General features: G+C 44.7%; 1 protein-coding gene across 2 annotated transcripts in view; it reads right to left on the bottom strand.

Moving 5' to 3' along the window:
* The window catches only part of CRMP1 (collapsin response mediator protein 1), a 118946-nt gene that overhangs the window by 65096 nt on the left and 32031 nt on the right, over positions 1-21819 (bottom strand). The window contains exon 1 of one of the 2 annotated variants that reach the window (XM_056555124.1): positions 11674-11848. The exons of the other annotated variant lie outside the window; for it this stretch is intronic. Within the exon in view, the coding sequence (XP_056411099.1) occupies positions 11674-11712 (39 nt within the window). The 5' untranslated portion in view covers positions 11713-11848. Of the gene's footprint in view, positions 1-11673; positions 11849-21819 lie in introns of those variants that run through there. 2 annotated transcript variants of the gene reach the window in all.

The following is a 21819-nucleotide window of genomic DNA, read 5'->3' as shown; positions in this document are numbered from 1 at the left end:
CATCCAGCATAGAGCGAAGTTTGCACCGTTCACTGGATGTCTGGAGTGCCGCAGCCGAGATCGCGTGGGTCCCCAGCGGTGGGACCTCCGCGATCAGACATCTTATTCCCTATCGTTTGGATAGGGGATAAGTTGTCTAAGGGCGGAGTACCCCTTTATGTCTACCACTTTGATGTCTACCAAGAATCTTTGGGTTATACCAATAAGTCACATCAGGGGGTACTACCCTAACCATTAACCCATTTACTAAACTCCCCATGGATACCACAAGTGGCGTTATTATTCTCAGAGGGCACTGTTTTTGGCATCATTATATTCAGGAGCCAACTGCCAACTGGTATTTCCGATTATTAGAGTAGAAATAATTAATGTAGAAATCATTTTCCTCGGTTCCCTACAGTAGAAACCTGTTATAAGAAATCTAAATCCCATTGTACAACGTAATAGTCAACTGAGTATAATACGCCGTTCCATCGTAGACCACAGGGAAGGAAACTACAGTATGTTTAACTGAGATCCAAATGGCAATTTGGCTTTATATTCCAAACTTCAGTTTATGAATAACAAATTATTATATGTAAATCATATTCAGGCGGCCTACAAAATAAGCATATTAGAATTAAAATGTATGAATGAAAATGAGACAGCTACTAAACCTAAACCAGATTTTCATTTAAATTCCCACTTTTGAATTACAGGTTTTCAGCCTATGCATCGTGAGGTATTCCAGTGATATAGTCCAACTAACAGATTAGTGATGGGAATGTATATTTGTGGTAGAGGGTGTGATGCAAAGGGCAGGTGCAATTTCCCTAGGGACAGATGGCATTAACCCCTTGTATTTGTCATGCCAGGGCGTGGTTTATCCTCAATACCACCCGAAGGTATACCGCTAGATCCTGGGCTAGGCACGGGGGCAATAATGACTCTGATGCCAAGTTACGGACAACGGTAGCTTTACTGAGGTTAGACAAGTGGAAAAGTCTATACAGTTCAGCCAGGGACCACGGAGGTGACCAGTGACTCAGAGAACTTAAGAGCTTGCTGGGGCTTGTAGTAGATGGGGTCAATTTAATGCAGGACTCATTATATTGCAAGCACTTCAGTAAACGTTATTCAAGTTCAAGTTCAAATCTCCTTGTGGACCTTCAGTTATTTTATGCACCTATCGTTACTGGGAAGGGCGGCGATAGGCCGGAACACTGATTCAGAATACCAGCCCTCAGCCTGGCGTCACGAACTCTAGGGTTAACATTAACCCCTTATATACCTATACCATACCACCGCTACCATACACCCCCCAAGGGCTACCACATACACACCTATACATATTTCCCACAGAGAGTGATTGGCTGGAACCATCTGGCCAGTCACAGCTCTCTGCGGGAAATATGAATTGGTGTATATATACGGCAGTGCAGGGGACCATAGAAGAGCGGCCGCATCTATACATTATACAGGAGGATCGCAACAGGCGATCTGTCAATTAGTACAGATACTACTACTCCCATCATGGAACAGTGTGTTCCATGCTGGGAGTAGTAGCACTACCTAAAAAATAAATGTAAAAATAAAGAAAAAAAACTGAAAATCACACACACAATACATTTTTATTATTGTCGGCTAAATTTTTAGGTCCCTGCCCCCCACATTGATCCCTGTTTTAAAATTAATAAAAATTTTGTTATATAAAAGATAAATTTCGTTAGATACAATTTTTTCTTTCACTACTGTATCTTTATTTTTATTTAATGTTACCTTAAGAAATGTTATTAAAAAAGGTATCTCCATCACTTTTTTGGATCGCTAAAGTCCTTCTATGGGAGAAAACCGCCACGATTTTGACAAAAAAATCACCAGTGGCTCAACATGCTGCGATTTTGGAAAACTGCCAAGGAACTGAAAAAAAAGTGAAAAAACTCCAAAAGGATAAAGAAAAACGCCAAAGTGAAAAACGCCAAGTGGAATAAGAATTTTGCGATTTCTCTTTGATTTACAGCTAACATCTGGCCGCAGCGTTTTTTGCCCCAAAAAACGCCATGCGGCAGAATTGGCGTTTTTCTTGGCGTTTAAAAAAAAATAATAAAAAAAACAAGTAGAAACTTAGCCTAATAGTTTCAGCATTTACATCAGACATACTCATACTGTGCGCATTCCTGTTCCAAAAAAGGACACTTTCATATTGCCACATCAGTGCACACGAATATCAATTGTGATATCCTCACACCTACAGAAATCTACTAAACATGAAATAATAAAAAATACTTTTCAACTAAAATACAGTACAAGCCCCATAAACATGACGTCATATGTATCCTACAAACATCCCACAAAAGTTTCACATTTTAAAGCCTCAGCTTGTGTCCTTCTACTGTAACCAGGGGTAGGAAGTGGTGACCATTTACAGTAATTTTGGAATCTCTGGAGAACTGACTTTAGATACTCAGACTCCCAATCTCCATATACATTCTGTGTATATATGTGTGTCACACTTCTTTATGTAACCCTCTGACTTTAAGGCTTTGCACACAATGTGAAGAACCCCAAAACCTAAGAGGAAGGGGCATCCACATGACAGTCTACAACCATCCTAGAACCATGCTGCATTCACATAGGATAGAAATACTGTGGCTTTTCTATCCAGATTTGTGCGGAATACAGTAGCAGCTGTGGAGGATTTTTAAAAGGGAATCTGTCATCTGCAATTCACATTCCAAACTGCTCACTGTCAGATAGCTGTTAGGGCAAGAAGACACATGGTGCCTTTCATATATCTGTGTGTGCTTCCATATCATAGATAAATGCTTTTATTCTCTAGTGGCAAATGCCAAAAAGGCATTCTCAAGCCTCTAAAGTGCTGAGGGCTTAAAGGGGTACTCCGGCCCCAAGAAATCTTATCCCCTATCCAAAGGATAGGGGATAAGATGTCTGATCGCAGGGGAATCCCGCAATCTAGCACGCAGCACCCACCTGTAAGCACTGCAGGAAGCACTGGAAGCTCTCAGTGTTATGTCTCCCGACCACGGGACGGAGTATTGTGATGTCACGACTCCGCCCCCGTGTGACCTCACGTCCCGCCCCCTCAGTGCAAGTCTATGGGAGGGGGTGTGACGGACGTAAGGATACTCCATCCCCGTGGTTGGGAGGCATAACACTGAGAGCCTCCAGTGCTTCCTGCAGTGCTTACAGGTGGGTGCTGCGTGCTAGATTGCGGGATTCCCCTGCGATCAGACATCTTATCCCCTATCCTTTGGATAAGGGATAAGATGTCTTGGGGCCGGAGTACCCCTTTAAACACCTTCTCATTCCCTCTACCATCTCTGTCCTGCTTCATTGAAAGTCGGCTGGAAGCCAAGCCCTGCTTCCAAATTGTGTTCCCTGCCCTGTCCTGTAAAAAAATTCCATGCCGAAACTGACATTCCTAAAGTGTGCATTCCTAAAATGTGCATTCCTAAAGTGTCACTGTTATTTGATAGACAGAAAAGGTTGTTCTTTTCTGTCTAAGTGCTCTCTGATGAAACGTGTCTTGGGAACCGCCCAGTTTAGAAGCAAATCCCCATAGCAAACCTCTTCTAAACTGGGCGGTTCCCGAGACACGTGTCATCAGAGAGCACTTAGACAGAAAAGAACAACCTTAACTTCAGAAGCTCATAAGTACTGAAAGGATTAAGATTTTTTAATAGAAGTAATTTACAAATCTGTTTAACTTTCTGGAGCCAGTTGATATATATATAAAAAAAAGTTTTTTCCTGGATAACCCCTTTAAATATAATACAGCAATGAATAGTCAATAGGGGCACACAGAAAATAATGAATTTCAGACAAGGGGCATGTGTGCATGTTCAGTGCCAGAATAGTGGCATTACAACCAGCTGTTGGCAAAGTGACAGTATATAGCAGCACCCCGATCTGACAGCCTAATGTTAAGGATGCTACTCCAGAACCGCCTGCTTGTATCCTTGTAATTGCAGATGACTTGGAATAATGGAAGGTGATAATTTATTATAATGTGTGCACGTGCCACGCCTCGGAGCCTCGGGCATCGGCACGCTATCAACTCTATAAAAATCCCGAACACAGCACAGAGCGGGAGCTGCAATGCTTCATATGCCAATGAATTACAATGAGAAGGATCAATATGAAATGATTGTTCTGCACAGATTTCTAAACCACAACAGAAAGATCAGATAACTATGTATGATCAATACACATCCGGGATATATCGCTGACTTAACCTGGGATGGGGGACAATAAATATATATCTGGTTCTATAAACAGAGTAACCAGTCAATGCCATGAATTAGACCTCTACATTTATAAGGTCAGAATGGATTTTTATTTGAAAGCTCTTAAGGGAACCATTGTGGCTCCAATATGAAATAGAGTATACAGTATGCGGATGTCTATTACATTAAGAAATAAATCAACTGATCTAAGTTGTGTGTGCTTTTAAATCAACTGGTGCCGGAAAGTTAAAGGGATTCTCAAGGAACAAACTTTTGTTTTATATATCAACTTGCTCCAGAAAGTTAAACAGATTTGTAAATGACTTCTAATAAAAAATCTTAATCCTTTCAGTACTCATGAGCTGCTGAAGTTGAGTTGTTCTTTTCTGTCTAAGTGCTCTCTAATGACACCGGTCTCGGGAACCGCCCAGTTTAGAAGAAAATCCCTATAGCAAACCTCTTCTATTCTGTGCAGTTCCCAAGACAAGCAGAGATGTCAGCAGAGACCACTGTTGCCAGACAGAAAAGAACAACTTAATTTCTGCAGCTGATAATTATTGGAAGGATAAGGATTTTTTTAATAGTTTAATAATTGAAGTAATTTACAAACCTGTTTAACTTTCTGGAGCCAATTGATATAAAAAAAAAAGTTTTTTCCTGGAATACCCCTTTAAACAGATTTGCAAATTAAAACAACAAAATGAAGCAAGAAAACGGGGAGAGCACTCAGAAAGCAATATCACCTCCTGCAACTCGCAAAATGATCCTCGGCGACCTGTCTCTGTGTCTCCTGCGGGGTGCACATACACAAGCATAAAGCATCAAATACAGAATAAATGAAGAGCACGTACGTGCACTCACCGCTAGGCAGAGACAATTGGGTCTGAAAGTACGGTAACGGGGTGCCGGGTTACGGTATAGGCGCTGGTGTATGGTGCTCGGAGGCTACGCCAGCAGTCTCGCACGTAAGTGCATGCTATTTCCGGCCACCAAGGAGGCCAGAAGAAGCACGGACTTACATGCAAAACTGCCAGCGTAGCCTCTAAGCGCCATACACAGCGCCTATACCGTGACCCGGCACCCCGTTACCGGACTTTCAGACCCAATTGTCTCTGCCTAGCGGTGAGTGCACGTACGTGCTCTTCGTTTATTCTAGATTTGTAAATGACTTCTATTTAAAAATGTTAATTCTTCCAGTGCTTATCAGCTGCTGTATGCTCCAGAGGAAGTTCTTTTCTTTTTGAATTTCCTTTCTGTCTGACCACAGTGCTCTCTGCTGACACCTCTGTCCATGTCAGGAACCGTCCAGAGCAGGAGAGGTTTGCTATGGGGATTTTCTCCTGTTCTGGACATTTCCTGAAATGGACAGAGGTGTCAGCAGAGAGCACTGTGGTCAGACAGAAAAGAACTTCCTGTTGAGCATACAGCAGCTAATAAATACTAATAGGATTAACATTTTTAAATAGAAGTCATTTTGTACAACTCAGGGGGAAATGGCACCCTCTGTAGCTGTGCACCCCTCACCCTTTTTCACAGGTGGAGTTTTAAATTGTTTATGGATCCAGCATGTCGCCCAGACAGAGGCTATATGCCCAGCAGAGGTGAGTGGATATTTGAGCGTTAGGCTCAGGATTTGTGCTAGGGTCCCATCCTAAATGAGACCACCTCCCCGTGGTGGATGGGGGACACGTTTTGATCAAAAAGTGCGCTAAGAGCCTCAATTTTTTGACCAATGTGTGCTGCTGCCATACTCTTTTTTTGTAATTTACAAATCTGTTTAACTTTCTGGCACCAGTTCATTTAAGAAAAATAGTTTTCCACTGGAGTGCCCCTTAAACTTACTACTAAACTAAGAAGCCACATAGTAGTCACTATAAGGGGGTACCACACGATTAGGTTGCATTGCATTTTGCAACCATGACATTTCTAGTTTTCACGCTGTTCAATGGCCCATCCTGTCGGTGCATCTCAGTTGTTCCTGCGGTAAAAAACGCAAGTATTTGGGGAAGCGGTTTTTAAAAAAAAGTTGACACCTCCCAAGCACTTGTGGGGTTAATATAGTATAACAATGCGGTCAAGAACCACATGTGTTAACACGCGGTTCTTGACCGCATTGTTATACTATATTAACCACACAAATACTTAGGAGGTGTCAACCCTTTTTAAAAACAAATAAAAATACAATTATTAGAACATCATTACACACATGGCATAAACCTGACGTAATAGAAGGAAATACAAGGAAAAGAGGCATTTTCTATGTGGTTACTGGACCGCACTGCAACACAACCTGATCGTGTGGTTTAACCCTAGAAGTAAGGCACAAAAGACTGTCAGCATGGAGAAGGTGTCTTGTATACACTTAGAAAGTTAAATGAGGGCATTCAGCTCCTAGGCCCTGTGCAGTCGATGCTTTTTGTCCTCCTCAATGGTTTTTGAATGTGTTTTATCTCCATACAATGGGGCTAATCTGTGTTCTGGCTACAGACAGAATCCACGCAGAAGCAAAGCAATGTCACTTGTTTTATTTTACCCATGTGGATTTCAAAAATCATATAAAAAAAAAACTATTTGAAGTGTTGTGAATTATTTGTTTAGATATCAGTTTAGACCCCCAAGTAAAGGAGGTATTCCAGATTTTTTTTTATTTGACTATGCTACAGGGGCTGTAAAGTTAGTGTAGTTCATAATATAGTGTCTGTGCTTGTGTTTCATGGTGGTCTCACAATTCTTCTGTGATTTTTGCCCCAAGGTTCATTTTTAACAGCATACTAAATAAGTGTCATCTCAGGTTTTCCCAGGTTGCAGTGTGGCCTGAGACATTACATGACTAGTCAAGTGTTTAGAGGGAGAATTTTTTTTTTTTGCTTCACTTGGGTGGAGCAACTGCTGGATGGGAGGAAGATCCTATCGAAAGAATTGTAGTTTTGCAACAGCTGGAGGCACCCTGGTCAGAAAACACTGGTCTATTGCATGGAAGGCAGCACAGGTGTGTTTCAATGGGTGGGGTGTCTGATGTGTGGGAGGGAGAAAAGTTACATCACAATTACAAACAAGGAATTATGGGATTTGTAGTTTAAGAGAATGAACTCCAACAGGAAATAGCCAGTTCAACAGAGTTTTGGTAATCTTTCAATATAGGCATTTAGCCCCAAGACTCGCTTTTTTTTTTTTTAACTGGCTTGTCAGTGAGTGACTGCGACTGTCACTCACTGACTGCTGGTGCTGGGTGCCCGCAAGGACTATGACCGGACAGGCCAAGGGCTGATTGGGGTAGAGACGTCTACTCCAATCACCTGACCTGTCCCTGCCTACCGTATGTCCCAGCCCGATCTCCAGCATCCTCCCTGTGCAGCACCAGGAGCTTCAGCAGCCTCACGCTGCTGCACTGATCCCCGGCTGGGTAAGTAAACTTGTGCGGGGTGTGGAGGTGATAAGAGGGGGGGGGGGGGGTAATGAGAGGTGCAGGGGAAGTTATAGGGGTGATGAGAGGTTCAGGGGGGGTGATGGGGGTATGAGAGGTTCAGGGGGGTTATGGGGGTGATGAGAGGTTCAGGGGGGGTTATGGGGGTGATGAGAGGTTCAGGGGGGGTTATGGGGTGATGAGAGGTGCAGGGGGGGGTGATGAGAGGTGCAGGGGGGTTATGGGGTGATGAGAGGTGCTGGGGGGTAAAGAGAGGTTCAGGGGGGGGGGGTGATGAGAGGTGCAGGGGGTGCAGAGAAGATATCACTCAAGTCAGAAGACGTCACTCAGGTCACTGATATCATTGTATATTCTCCTGACTGTCCCATCAGAGCTGTAGTCACTTGTAAGTTCTGCAGTGATGATGGGTAAAACTGTGTCCAATCTTTGTTTCTTCAGCTGTTACAAAACTACAACTCCCATTGCCAGAGGCTCTCCAGACATGATGGGAGTTTTAGTTTTCCAACAGCTGGAGAACCACTTCAACCGAGGTGATCGGGGGGGGGTCTCAACAGTACCCCCCCTTCACCCCCCCACCCCACCCCGCAATCTCCTGCACAGGCCTTGGCAGTTTGCTGGAAGCTGACGTCTGCACCATGCAGGAAGCCGCAGCCAGCACACCCCCTCCATGTATCTCTAAGGGGTACATGGAGGGCTGTGTCGGCCGGCGCTCCGTGCGGCATACGGCACGCCCCCCTTCCAGCCGACTGCTGGGACAACGTGCAGGAGATAGCGGGGGGGGGGGGGGGCCCAATGGTTGGATCCCCCGCGATCTATAACTTATCCTTAAAATAATATTGGGGGCAGGCCACGGGGGGGGGGGGGGGCGCCACAAGGTTAGCTTGCACAGGGCGCCTGAACACCTAAGGCCGGCCCTGGCACAAATCCTTCCTGAGCATGTCCATCACTGCCTGGCAGGAACGTACTAATATCCCCTTATGGTTCATAACCCCTTTAAGGCTGTTGTCCTGCTTCCTCCACATCTCACTCTACAGAGCGCTGCTTTCCTAGATAGATAGATAGATAGATAGATAGAAGATAGATATGAGAGATAGATAGATAGATATGAGATACATAGATAGATATGAGATAGATAGATATAAGATATATAGATAGATAGATAGATAGATAGATAGATAGATGGATAAACAAAATTGTTGATGTAACACTCGAAAGAAACAAAGACAGATTGTGCCCAACTGTACACACCCAGATCCTTTTGTGTATAACCATATAAAATACAGAACTAACTCACAAAATAGTGAAAAAAAATGTATTTACTCATAGAGAGTGTAATGTGTCAGCTCTGCTACAAAGCATGGGTGAATAAATAACCACTTGTTTCAATATTTTTGAATTTGTTTTGGATGATAGATATACATGACACAGATAGATAGATATGAGATAGATAGATAGTTATTAGATATGAGATAGATAGATAGATATTAGATAGATAGATAGATAGATATAAGAAAGATAGATAGATATAAGATAGATAGATAGAGAGAGATAGATATGAGATAGATATGAGATAGATAGATAGATATGAGATAGATATGAGATAGAGAGATAGATATGAGATAGATAGATATATATGAGATAGATAGATATGAAATAGATATGGGATAGACAGATACGAGATAGATAGATTTGTGGTGGCGGGGTGTGTCGTGCAGGGCAGATGTTGTTACCCTAGGGGCAGATGGCATTAACCCCTTGTATTCATGACGCCAGGGCGTGGTTTAGCCTATAACCACCCAAAGGTATACCACTGGATCCTGGGCTAGGCACGGGGGCAATAAAGACTCCGACGCCAAGTTACGGACAACGGTAGCTTTACTGAGGGTAGACAGTTGGTAAAGTCTATACAGTTCAGCCAGGGCCCAAGGAGGTGACCAGTGACGCAGAGACCTTAAGGGCTTGCTGGGACTTGTAGTAGGACTGGACAATTGAATGTAGGCCACACTGACTTGACAGATGACTGGGACTGACTTGACCTGACTCATAAAGCTGTGACTTTATCTTACTTGACTTGATGGTGGCTGCAGGACTGGACTTTGAGGTCTCCAACACTCTGGACATACACACTAGACAAGACTGCACCGGACCTCAGCTTAGCAGAAGAGCAGAGCCCAAACAGAGAGAAGCTCCACCCAGGGCTTATATGGGGGAGACTAGCAGGGAGCCCATAGGTCACTTTTGGGATCACCTGTTCACTGGTATCTCCTGGGTAACAATCACATGACATATCACATGGTATAAGTCTTAAAGCAACATTACATTTTATAACACTTTACATGGTAAAACATATTTACAATGGGGAAACAAGTGCAGGGGGCCTTGGGGACATTGAAGGAGGCTGCCTGACAGGATAGCAGGAGCACGGGGTAACACCACCCGTAGTGGGCAAACACAGATAGATAGATATAGGATAGATAGATAGATAGATAGATATGAGATAGATAGATATATAGATATGAGATAGATATAAGATGATAAAGAGATATTAGAGAGAGAGAGAGAGAGAAAGAGAGACAGACGGATGGATGGGCAGACAGACAAATAGATAGATAGATAAAAAGATGGGGGGATAGAGATAGATAATAAATATGAGATAGACAGATAGATAAATAGTTGGACAGGACAGACAGTAGATATATGACAGATTTTAAATAAATTAATAAATAAATATACTGTATGAGATAGATAGACAGAAATATATATATATATATATATATATATATATATATATATATATATGGAATATATAGATAGATGTTAAATAAATAAATAGACTGACAGAAAAACAGACATGCAGATAGATAAACAGATAGATATGACACAGATTTTGTATGCACAGATTTCTTGTTTTGATAGTCCCGGTCATGTATCTGCATCTGGTCACATACTGACAGCAGCTTCTTAGTCATTCATTCAATTTAGGGAAAAAAATGGAATATTGTTGGGAGTGTTGGTACCTATGGCCTAATACACACTGACACGTGTTTAACAAGTATCTGTATACTGACGAAAGGCAAATATGTCATTAAATTGAGTTCATTCATAAAAGAGAAACTGATCTCAATTCAGATGCTAAAAATTGTAGTTACGTTAGTTTTGAGAACTATAAAAATACACAGTAGATTGATTCTTTTTCCGCTCTGTTTCCTCATCTGTACCTGTCTACACATAACACTGATGTGACCCACAAATGAACAATTTGATCACTCAGCCGCAGACCATTCCCCTGATCCGCCATTTACCCAGTGACCCTATTCAGAGCCGCTGGGCTACGTATTCATGGTGACATGTATTAAAGGGACAGCCCGTCTATTCATCAGGAGAGAAGCCATTGTCCACAATAGCATTGATCCCCCCCACTTCAATGGCTCTGCATGAGGTGGTGCCAGGAATATATCTGGGGGTGTTGTCTCTGTCATGGCGCTTGCCGTTCTGTCTCTCTAATAAGAGGAACTATTTTTATAACACTCCAACAATAGTCTGATAGCTGAATACACTGTCAGCCCTGAAATAGCTGCAGAAGACAAGTCATCGCTGGTCTACATTCTATCCAAGAATACTGTTTCTTGATTAAATATACCTATATAGACAGATAATGCATCTAGAGATGACAACTTTGCACTAGATTCCATTGTACAATGCAACCAGCAATACAACACAAAGCTGCTATATCTTTCTAGCCCCCACCCCTAGAGATTATTTATGGATCTAGGGGTGCATAGAACAGATACACAGCTGATGAGGGGCATATAATGTATATCTGATCACAGAGGGTCTGGACCCCCCTTACCATAGCTGTCACATTTATTGCCCCCACAGGAGCCCCCACAATGACCCGAGCACTGTCCCCAATTCATCTTGTGCACCGCTCATCAATGCATAGTGCAGCCAACAGCTCTAACAAAGGGACAGCGCCTGGTGCTGAAATCTCTCCCCCCACCCACCCCAGCTCCATCTTCTTACCGTGATGTGAGGAATGCTCTTCTTCCCCTGGTACGACATGATTTATCTTGCACTGCAAACAGAAGTTTTTAAAAAAATGCAGGAAGTTGCTTGTACAGAAAAATAGGATATTTAAAAATAAATATATATGTGCCAGCTTATCAGCTGCAGTGATGCAAGGCAGAGCCTGCCCTGGAGATTGCTTAGAGCTCCTCCTAAAGGTAGCACGGTGAAACTACATCTTCCTCTGATAAGCTCAGCCCAGGAAGCGCTCACTTAGCATCTCTATGATCACACAAGGAGCTGCCAATAATAGAACTGGGCCCTTATCCTTGCAAATAGAAAGGGCTGACACTGCCACTATTTGCTGATAATTTACCAATCTGCAGGGTAATGTCCTTCTTAAGCTATATATACATTGCTCAAAAAATATAAAGGGAACACTTAAACAACACAATGTAACTCCAAGTCAGTCACACTTCTGTGAAATCACACTGTCCACTCAGGAAGAAACACTGATTGACAATCAATTTCACATGCTGTGGTGCAAATGGAACAGACAACAGGTGGAAATTATAGGCAATTAGCAAGACACCTCCAATAAATGAGTGGTTCTGCAGGTGGTAACCACAGACCACTTCTCAGTCCCTATGCTTCGTGGCTGATGTTTTGGTCACTTTTGAATGCTGGCTGTGCTATCACTCTAGTGCAGTGTTTCTCATTTCCAGTCCTCAGGGCCCCCTAACAGGTCATGTTTTCAGGATTTCCTTAGTCTTTCACAGGTGACATAATCATGGTCAGTGAATCAGGCATCACCACAATTATATCACCTGTGAAAGACTAAGGAAATCCTGAAAACAGGACCTGTTAGGGGGCCCTGAGGACTGGAATTGAGAAACACTGCTCTAGTGGTAGCATGGGACGGAGTCTGCAACCCACACAAGTGGCTCAGGTAGTGCAGCTCATCCTGGATGGCACAGCAATGCGAGCTGTGGCAAGAAGGTTTTCTGTGTCTGTCAGCGTAGTGTCCAGAGCACGGAGGCGCTACCAGGAGACAGACCAGTACATCAGAAGTAGAGATGTCGCGAACATAAAATTTTCGGTTGGCGAACCGCTAACACGAACTTCTGCAAAAGTTTGCGAACCACCAAACTGGGCGAACCACCATTGACCATTGAACCCAAGGCCCCAGCGCTACAAGTCAGCAGTGCTAACCTCTGAGCCACCATGCTACCCTTACCATACATCTAATATGCACGGTTGCTAAAATGGACAGAGATGTCAGCAGAGAGTACCAGAAAAATTAGGCATGTACACATGGCTCAAAAATTTGGTATTGTTGCAGCCGCAGCTGTAGCAGCGCCCAGAAAAATAGCGGCAGCATAAAAAGTGCAGCACCAGAGGCCAGAAAAATTAGGCATGTACACATGGCTGAAAAATAAGAACAAGCTCATATCCAAGAGTCCAGAAGACTCTATAATGCAGGAAGGTAAAAATCACAGAGAAATCCTTTTCAAAATAAAATTTTTCATCAAATCAAGATGAAAGCAGCGGCCAGAAAAATTGCAGCAGCAGAAAAAGTGCAGCACCAGAGGCCAGAAAAATTTGGCATGTACACATGGCTGAAATATAAGAACAAGCGCATATCCAAGAGTCCAGAAGACTCTATAATGCAGGATGGAGAAACAGACAAATAAATTATTTTCTAAATAACATTTTTCATCAAATAAAGAAACAGAGTTCTTCCCTCTCTGTATTTTACTTTTGAAAATTTAAGTTAAAAAATCACACGCAACAAGCGTTCCTTTGTGTAATGGTTAATACTCTTGAAAATTCAAGTTTAAATTATCATAAAGTTCAGAAGACTCTATAATGCAGAACGGTGGTGCGGTGTGACTCTCCGCTTTGAGGCAAGTCATCCCCAAGATGGTGTGACACTGCCGTATCCGGCATGTGGAATAGAACCTGGGGAGCTGGGGGGGGGGTGCCAGTGATGTGGAGCAAGACGCAGCAGTGGAAGAGGACTCGGCCGAGGAGGTTATGGAAGAGGAGGGAGTAGGAGGAGTAGAGGAGGTGGCAGCAGGCCTGCCTGCAAGTCGTGGCGGTGTCACAACTCCTGCATTCCATGCTTGGCAGCCATCACCAGGTTTACCCAATGCGCAGTGTAGGTGATGTACCTGCCCTGACCATGCTTTGCAGACCAGGTATCAGTGGTCAGATGGACCCTTGCCCCTACACTGTGTGCCAGACATGCCATAATTTCCTTTTTTTGGCCATGTACCTTCCACTGCGGTGTCCCAATGGCTACAAATTTTTTAAAAGGCCTAAGACACCACCAGCTTGTATGGTTAAAGCTTGTGGGCTAGCAGTTCCAGACGCCGGGCTAGGGGGTGACTTTGAGACATTGTCTTCTTGCGCTCAAACATCTCCTTGACAGACACCTGACTGTGATCAGATGAGCAGGAACTGCTCAAGGCGAGAGACGGAGAGGCGGATGGTTGAGAGGGGGCAAGGAGGGCAGCAGTGGTTGACCTGGCTGAAGATGCTGGACCAGGAGGAGGATGGCAGCTTTGACTTTGTGTGCTGCTTGTACTGACGTGTGGATCCCTTAGGCGTTTGTGATGTGACATCATGTGCCTTCGCAAAGCAGTTGTGCCTAGGTGGGTGTTGGACTTCCCACGACTCAGTTTCTTCTGGCACAGGTTGCAAATGGCCTCGCTGTTGTCAGAGGCAGACACACAAAGAAAATGCCACACATGCTCTGCGATGACGACATTCTGGTGGTGGCAACAGCATGCGTTGATTGGCGTCCCGTCTGGCTGACCCCAGGGGCCGATGCATGCTGTCTGACTGTGCCACTAGCTTCTTGCGACAACCTCCCCCTGCTTCCAACACCTTCACCGCTATCTGACACCTCAAGAAAGGAAGCAGCAGCGGGTACAACATCATCATCACACTGTACGTCCATGTGTGTAATGCTGCCTGACTGAGACATATCCCTGTTAACTACATTCTCTGGCAATAATGGTTGCGCCTCACTTATGTCTTCAAACTGATGTGTAAATAACTCCTCTGACGGATCAAGTAAAGCTGCTGTGGAGCTAGTGTTGGTGGTGGCGGCAGGCGAGCAAGTGGTAGCATGAGAGGTGCCCGAAGCTAAGCTAGAGGAGGAGAAGGACGGTGCGTCAAGGTTCCGAGCAGAAGCTGTAGTAGATTGGGTGTCTTGTGATAGCCAGCCAATTAAGTCCTCAGAACTTTGGGGGTTCAGGGTACGTGGCCTCTGAACACTGGCCATTCTAGGGCCAAAGGGAATCCCAGCACCACGACGGCCCCTGCGGGGTGGCCTTCCTCTGCCTGTCATTTTTTTGGTTAAATTTGCACAAGTGTCACACCAAATGTGATTTGCACTAGGGTGACACAATTTGCCCTGCAGGCAAAAAAAAATGGCAACTGTGACGTGAACTGACAGTGACGACTGGTTTTATTTAACAGCCAAAAAAGTTTATTTTTTATTTTTATTTGCACAACTGTCACACCTAATGTGATTGGCACTAGGGTGACACAATTTGCCCTGCAGGCAAAAAAAAAATGGCAACTGTGACGTGAACTGACAGTGACGACTGATTTTATTTAACAGCCAAAAAAGTTTTTGTTTTTTTTAATTTGCACAACTGTCACACCTAATGTGATTTGCACTAGGGTGACACAATTTACCCTGCAGGCAAAAAAAACTGGCAACTGTGATGTGAACTGACAGTGACGACTGGTTTTATTTAACAGCCAAAAAAGGTATATATATTTTTTTATTTGCACAACTGTCACACCTAATGTGATTTGCACTAGGGTGACACAATTTGCCCTGTAGGCAAAAAAATGGCAACTGTGACGTGAACTGACAGTGACGACTGATTTTATTTAACAGCCAAAAAAGGTATTTTGTTTTTAATTTGCACAACTGTCACACCTAATGTGATTTGCAGTAGGGTGACAATGAGCAAAAAAGCTTGCCAGCGGAGTTCCACTTTTAAGCAGTGGTCCCCAACCAGGGTGCCTCCAGCTGTTGCAAAACACACGGACTGATATATTTCAGCCCTTTGAATACTGTAGTAGTTAGTTGCTTTAAAGAAAAAAAGCTTGCCAGCGGAGTTCCCCTTTTATGCAGTGTCCCCAACCAGGGTACCTCCAGCTGTTGCAAAACACACGGACTGATATATTTCAGCCCTTTGAATACTGTAGTAGTTAGTTGCTTGAAGGAACTTAAGTTTTATACTGGAGTACCCCTTTTAACCAACGGTTCCCTCCCAACCAGGGTGCCTCCAGCTGTTGCAAGACACACGGACTGATGTCTTTCAGCCCTTTGAATACTGTAGTAGTTAGTTGCTTGAAGGAACTTAAGTTTGATTCTGGAGAACCCCTTTTAACCAGCGGTTCCCTCCCAACCAGGGTGCCTCCAGCTGTTGCAAGACACACGGACTGATATCTTTCAGCCCTTTGAATACTGTAGTAGTTAGTTGCTTGAAGGAACTTAAATTTGATTCTGGAGTACCCCTTTTAACCAGCGGTTCCCTCCCAACCAGGGTGCCTCCAGCTCAGCTGTTGCAAGACACACGGACTGATATCTTTCAGCCCTAAAAAGGCCTTTTTTGGGTGCTGTCCTTAAAGCAGATGTTATACTAGTGTTTAGAAGTAAACTGGAACCTGAATACACCACCTAGCAGCAACCTAGCTATCGCTTTCCCTATACAGCAGGAGCAGCTTCTCTGACCCTCCACTTCCTAAGCCTGCAGCATGCTGAATGACGGTAAAATGGCGTCGTGCAAGAGGTAGGAGTGTCTGGAAGGGAGGGACTGCTGCTGATTGGCTGTAATGTGTCTGCTGACTCTGACTCACAGGGTCAAAGTTTACTGCAATGTTAAAGTATAGGGGGCGGATCGAACTTCACATATGTTCGCCCTGTGATGCGAACGCTAACATGCTAAATTCGCTGGCGAACAATTCACAAAATCTCTAATCAGGAGACATGGAGGAGGCCGTAGGAGGGCAACAACCCAGCAGCAGGACCGCTATCTCTGCCTTTGTGTAAGAGGAGCACTGCCAGAGCCCTCCAAAATGACCTCCAGCAGGCCACAAATGTGCATGTGTCCACACAATCGGTCATAAACAGACTCCATGAGGGTGGTATGAGGGCCTGATGTCCACAGGTGGGGTTTGTGCTTACACTTACAGCCCAACACTGTGCAGGACGTTTGGCATTTGCCAGAGAACACCAAGATTGGCAAATTTGCCACTGGCACCCTGTGCTCTTCCCAGATGAAAGCAGGTTCACACTGAGCACATGTGAGAGACGTGATAGAGTCTGGAGACGCCGTGGAGAACGTTCTGCTCCCTGCAACATCCTCCAGCATGACCGGTTAGTGGTGGGTCAGTAATGGTGTGGGGTGGCATTTCTTTGGGGGGACCACACAGCCCTCCATGTGCTTGCCAGAGGTAGCCTGACTGCCATTAGGTACCAAGATGAGATCCTCAGACCCCTTGTGAGACTATATGCTCGTGCGGTTGGCCCTGGGTGACTCCTAATGCACGACAATGCTAAACTTTATGTGGCTGGAGTGTGTCAGCAGTTCCTGCAAGAGGAAGGCATTCATGCTATGGACTGGCCCACTCGTTCCCCAGACCTGAATTTGATTGAGCACATCTGGGACATCATGTCTCACTCCACCAACACCACGTTGCACCATAAACTGTCAAGGAGTTGGCGGATGCTTTAGTCCAGGTCTGGGAGGACATCCCTAAGGAGACCATCCGCCACCTCATCAGGAGCATGCTCAGGCATTGTAGGGAGGTCATACGGGTACGTGGAGGCCACACACACTACTGAACCTCATTTTGACTTGTTTTAAGGACATTACTTCAAAGTTAGATCAGCCTATAGTGTGCTTTTTCACTTTGATTTTGAGTGTTACTCCATATCCAGACCTCCATGGGTTGATAAATTAGATTTCCATTGATATATTTCCATTGATATATTTCTATTGATTTGGGTTTATATATTTGATTTCCATTTACATACATAGCAACCAACTAGAAGACACCTGCTTACTTGAACAATCATTGGCGACCATCCCAGACATACTTAAGATGATCTAGTCCTCCTATTTTCTGAGTCACCAACTAACACCAAATAGAACCAACTCTTTGTCTTATTAAATTTAACTTATTTTGTACCTCAGATTATTAACTGTGTAATTTCCATATCAGGATATTAGGAGGGGATATGAGGTTGGGATATGAGGATGGGATTTGAGGTTGGGATATGAAGACTGAATATTAGGTCAGGATTTGAAGAACGGATTTGAGGTTGGGATTTGAGGTTGGGATATGAGGTTGGGATATAAGGATGGGATATGAGGTTGGGATGTAAGGATGGGAAATGAGGTTGGGATATAAGGATGGGATATGAGGTTGGGATGTAAGGATGGGATATGAGGTTGGGATGTAAGGATGGGATATGAGGTTGGGATACAAGGATGGGTTATGAGATCGGGATACAAATTTGGCATATGAGGACGAGATATGAGAATGAAAGCATCACTGATGCTTTTCCTCTCCTAAAAGGTTCAGGTAGGAGGACTGGGCAATGCCGGGTTCTCTGCTAGTTGCATAGACAGCAATGAGATGTGTACATTCCATTCCATTACATACCAATGGTCTTTAACCTATGTGCAAAACTGAATGTGTCCTGGCAGCTAAAGGCTGTTAAAGCACATTGGGAGTTGTGGTTTTGCAACAGCTGTAGAGTCACATGTTGGAGACCACTGCACTTACCAAACTGGCTCTGCTTCAACCTATCAGAAACACAATAGAAGATTGTTCTTTCCTTGTATCAATTATATCGACACTACTGCTCACTACATCGAAATAAATTCAGAACTTTTTTTTATCAGTTTCCAGAACTCAATGCTGTGTCATATACACTGCTCAAAAAAAAAAAGAGAACACTAATGTAATGTCTCAGTACAGAACACTTAGGCCCTGCCAGGTTGAGTCCCTCAGTGACCTGGGGGCTCTCCTGCAGTGTCTCCCCTGCTGTTACTTTAATGTTATTTATTGTACTATATGTGTAGTCAGTATGCTAATGTATAGACAGTGTAAAGGACCTTTGAAGGACTAATGTAATTGTCTAAAGGACCTTTGAGATGTCACATGTTATGTTTATGCTACCCACTTAACACCACTTTATGTCACCAGCTTAACACATGACCCACAGCTTGACCTATGAGCTTTAGGCTCAGCCCCCCTTTATAAGGGGGCAGCCATTACAATTTTGCTCTCTTTTCTCTTTGCTTTCTACTGAGTTACAGTCAAGACCAGATGTCTCAGTGCTAGTGTCCAGCAACCTGGAAGGCCACAAATCTGCCATCACTTCAAGTAAGTGAAGTCTATGTCTGCTGTCACTACCTACAGTCCAGTGAAGCCTAAAGTCAATGATCTAAAGTCCATTACAAGTATAATCGGTCCCAGCAAGCTGTGAGGTCCTTCTGTGTTCTTGGCCACCTCTCTGGGATTCTGGTCGAGCTGTAGAGACTATAACAACTGTCTGACCTCAGTAAAACCTCGATTAAACTATAACCTGGTTGTGGACTCTCATTTCACTGCCTAGCCATTGGTTTAGTGGAGATATCGTTTGGGTGGTTCACAATACCCAAAAACCACTCTGGTGTCATGAACATCAGGAGTTAATAACACCTTGCCCCTGGGGTTAATACAATCTGCCCCATCCACCTACACCGCTACACCCCATGGTCCCACCATTCACCGTGGCTCACCACACTAAGATAACACATCCTAGATCTGAATGAATGAACTATTCGTATGAAATACTTTCATCTTTACATAGTTGAATGTGCTGACAACAAAATCACACAAAAATTATCAATGGAAATCAAATTTATCAACCCATGGAAGTCTGGATATGGAGTCACACTCAAAATCAAAGTGGAAAACCACACTACAGGCTGATCCAACTTTGATGTAATGTCCTTAAAACAAGTCAAAATGAGGCTTGGTAGTGTGTGTGGCCTCCACGTGCCCGTATGACCTCCCTACAATGTCTGGGAATTCTCCTGACGAGGTGGTGGATGGTCTCCTCAGGGATGTCTTCCCAGACCTGGACAAAAGCATCCTGGACAGTCTGTGGTGCAACATGGTGTTGGTGGATGGAGCGAGACATGATGTCCCAGATGTGCTCAATCGGATTCAGGTCTGGGGATCTGGCGGCCAGTCCATAGCATCAATGCCTTCCTCTTGCAGGTACTGTTGACACACTCCAGCCACATGAGGTCTAGCATTGTCTCGCATTAGGAGGAACCCAGGTCCAACTGCACCAGCATATGGTCTCACAAGGGGTCTGAGGATCTCATCTTGGCACCTAATGGCAGTCAGGCTACCTCTGGCAAGCACATGGAGGGAAATGCCACCCCCCAAAGAAATGCCACCCCACACCATTATTGACCCACCGCCAAACCGGTCATGCTGGAGGATGTTGCATACAGCAGAACATTCTCCATGGCGTCTCAAGACTCTGTTATGTCTGTCACATGTGCTCAGTGTGAACCTGCTTTCATCTGTGAAGAGCACAGGGCCCCAGTGGCGAATTTGCCAATCTTGGGGTTCTCTGGCAAATGGCAAACGTCCTGCACAGTGTTTGGCTGTAAGCACAACCCCCATCTGTGGATGTCGGGCCTTCATACCACCCTCATGGAGTCTGTTTCTGACCGTTTAAGTGGACACATGCACATCTGTGTCCTGCTGGAGGTCATTTTGCTGTTCTCTGGCAGTGCTCCTCCTACTCCCCCTTACACAAAGCCGGAGGTAGCGGTCCTGCTGCTGGCTTGTTGCCCTCCTACGGCCTCCTCCATGTCTCCTGATGTACTGGCCTGTCTCCTGGTGGCGTCTCCATGCTCTTGACACTATGCTGACAGACACAGAAAACCTTCTTGCCACAGCTCGCATTGATGTGCCATCCTGGATAAGCTGCACTACCTGAGCCACTTGTGGGGGTTGTAGACTCCGTCTCATGCTACCACTAAAGTGAAAGCACCATCAGTATTCAAAAGTGACCAAAACATCAGCAAGTAAGCATAGGAACCGAGAAGTGGTCTGTGGTTACCACCTGCAGAACCACTCCTTTACTGGAGGTGTCTTGCTAATTGCCTATAATTTCTACCTGTTGTCTGTTCCATTTGCACAACAGCATGTGAAATTGATTGTCAATCAGTGTTGCTTCCTGAGTGGACAGTGTGATTTCACAGAAGTGTAATTGATTTGGAGTTACATTGTGTTGTTTAAGTGTTCCCTTTATTTTAGGTGTATCTGCTTTTCGATCAACCAATGAACTTCAACTCTCATCCTCATTTATCACATTCTCTCATTCACATATACAGGACCTTTTCTGTACCTCAGCAATTCTCTGGCCCTCATTGCCCTAAAGCATTACATTAGCTACAGTGATCCCTCAACATACAATGGTAATCCATTCCAAATCGTTTGTTGAAACCATCGTATGTTGAGGGATCCATGCAATGTAAAGTATAGGACAGTGGTCTACAACCTGCGGACCTCCAGATGTTGCAAAACTACAACACCCAGCATGCCTGGACAGCCAACGGCTGTCCGGGCATGCTGGGAGTTGTAGTTTTGCAACATCTGGAGGTCCGCAGGTTGAAGACCACTGGTATAGGAAGTTGTACTCACCTGTCCCCGCCGCTCCGGACCGTCACCGCTCGTCACCGCTGCCCTGGATGTCGCCCTCCATTGCTGCTGCCGCATCCCCGCGGTGTCGACGCTCCGGCAAGGCCTCTGCTTCCCAGGCATCCGCGCTCTCCGTCGCAGCCATCAGGTCACTACGCACGCCGCTCCTATTGGATGACGGGACGGCGTGCGCAGTGATGTGATGACGTCGATGGAGAGCGCCGACAATGCAGGGGATCCTGAAGAGGACGCGCCGGAGCCCCGAGGACAGGTGAGTGATCGTCAGTGGACCACACGGGGCACCGTAATCGGCTATCCGGTGGCAGCTGAAGCAGTCTGCGCTGCCGGATAGCCGTTTATGGGATGGCCCCGATATAAAAAAGCATCGTATGTTGATGCTGCCTCTGAGAGGCCATC

Source organism: Hyla sarda, chromosome 1, assembly GCF_029499605.1.
Source record: "Hyla sarda isolate aHylSar1 chromosome 1, aHylSar1.hap1, whole genome shotgun sequence".
Lineage (NCBI taxonomy): Eukaryota > Metazoa > Chordata > Amphibia > Anura > Hylidae > Hyla > Hyla sarda.
Note: the sequence above shows the minus strand (reverse complement) of the source record. Positions and strands in the feature narration are given on the sequence as shown.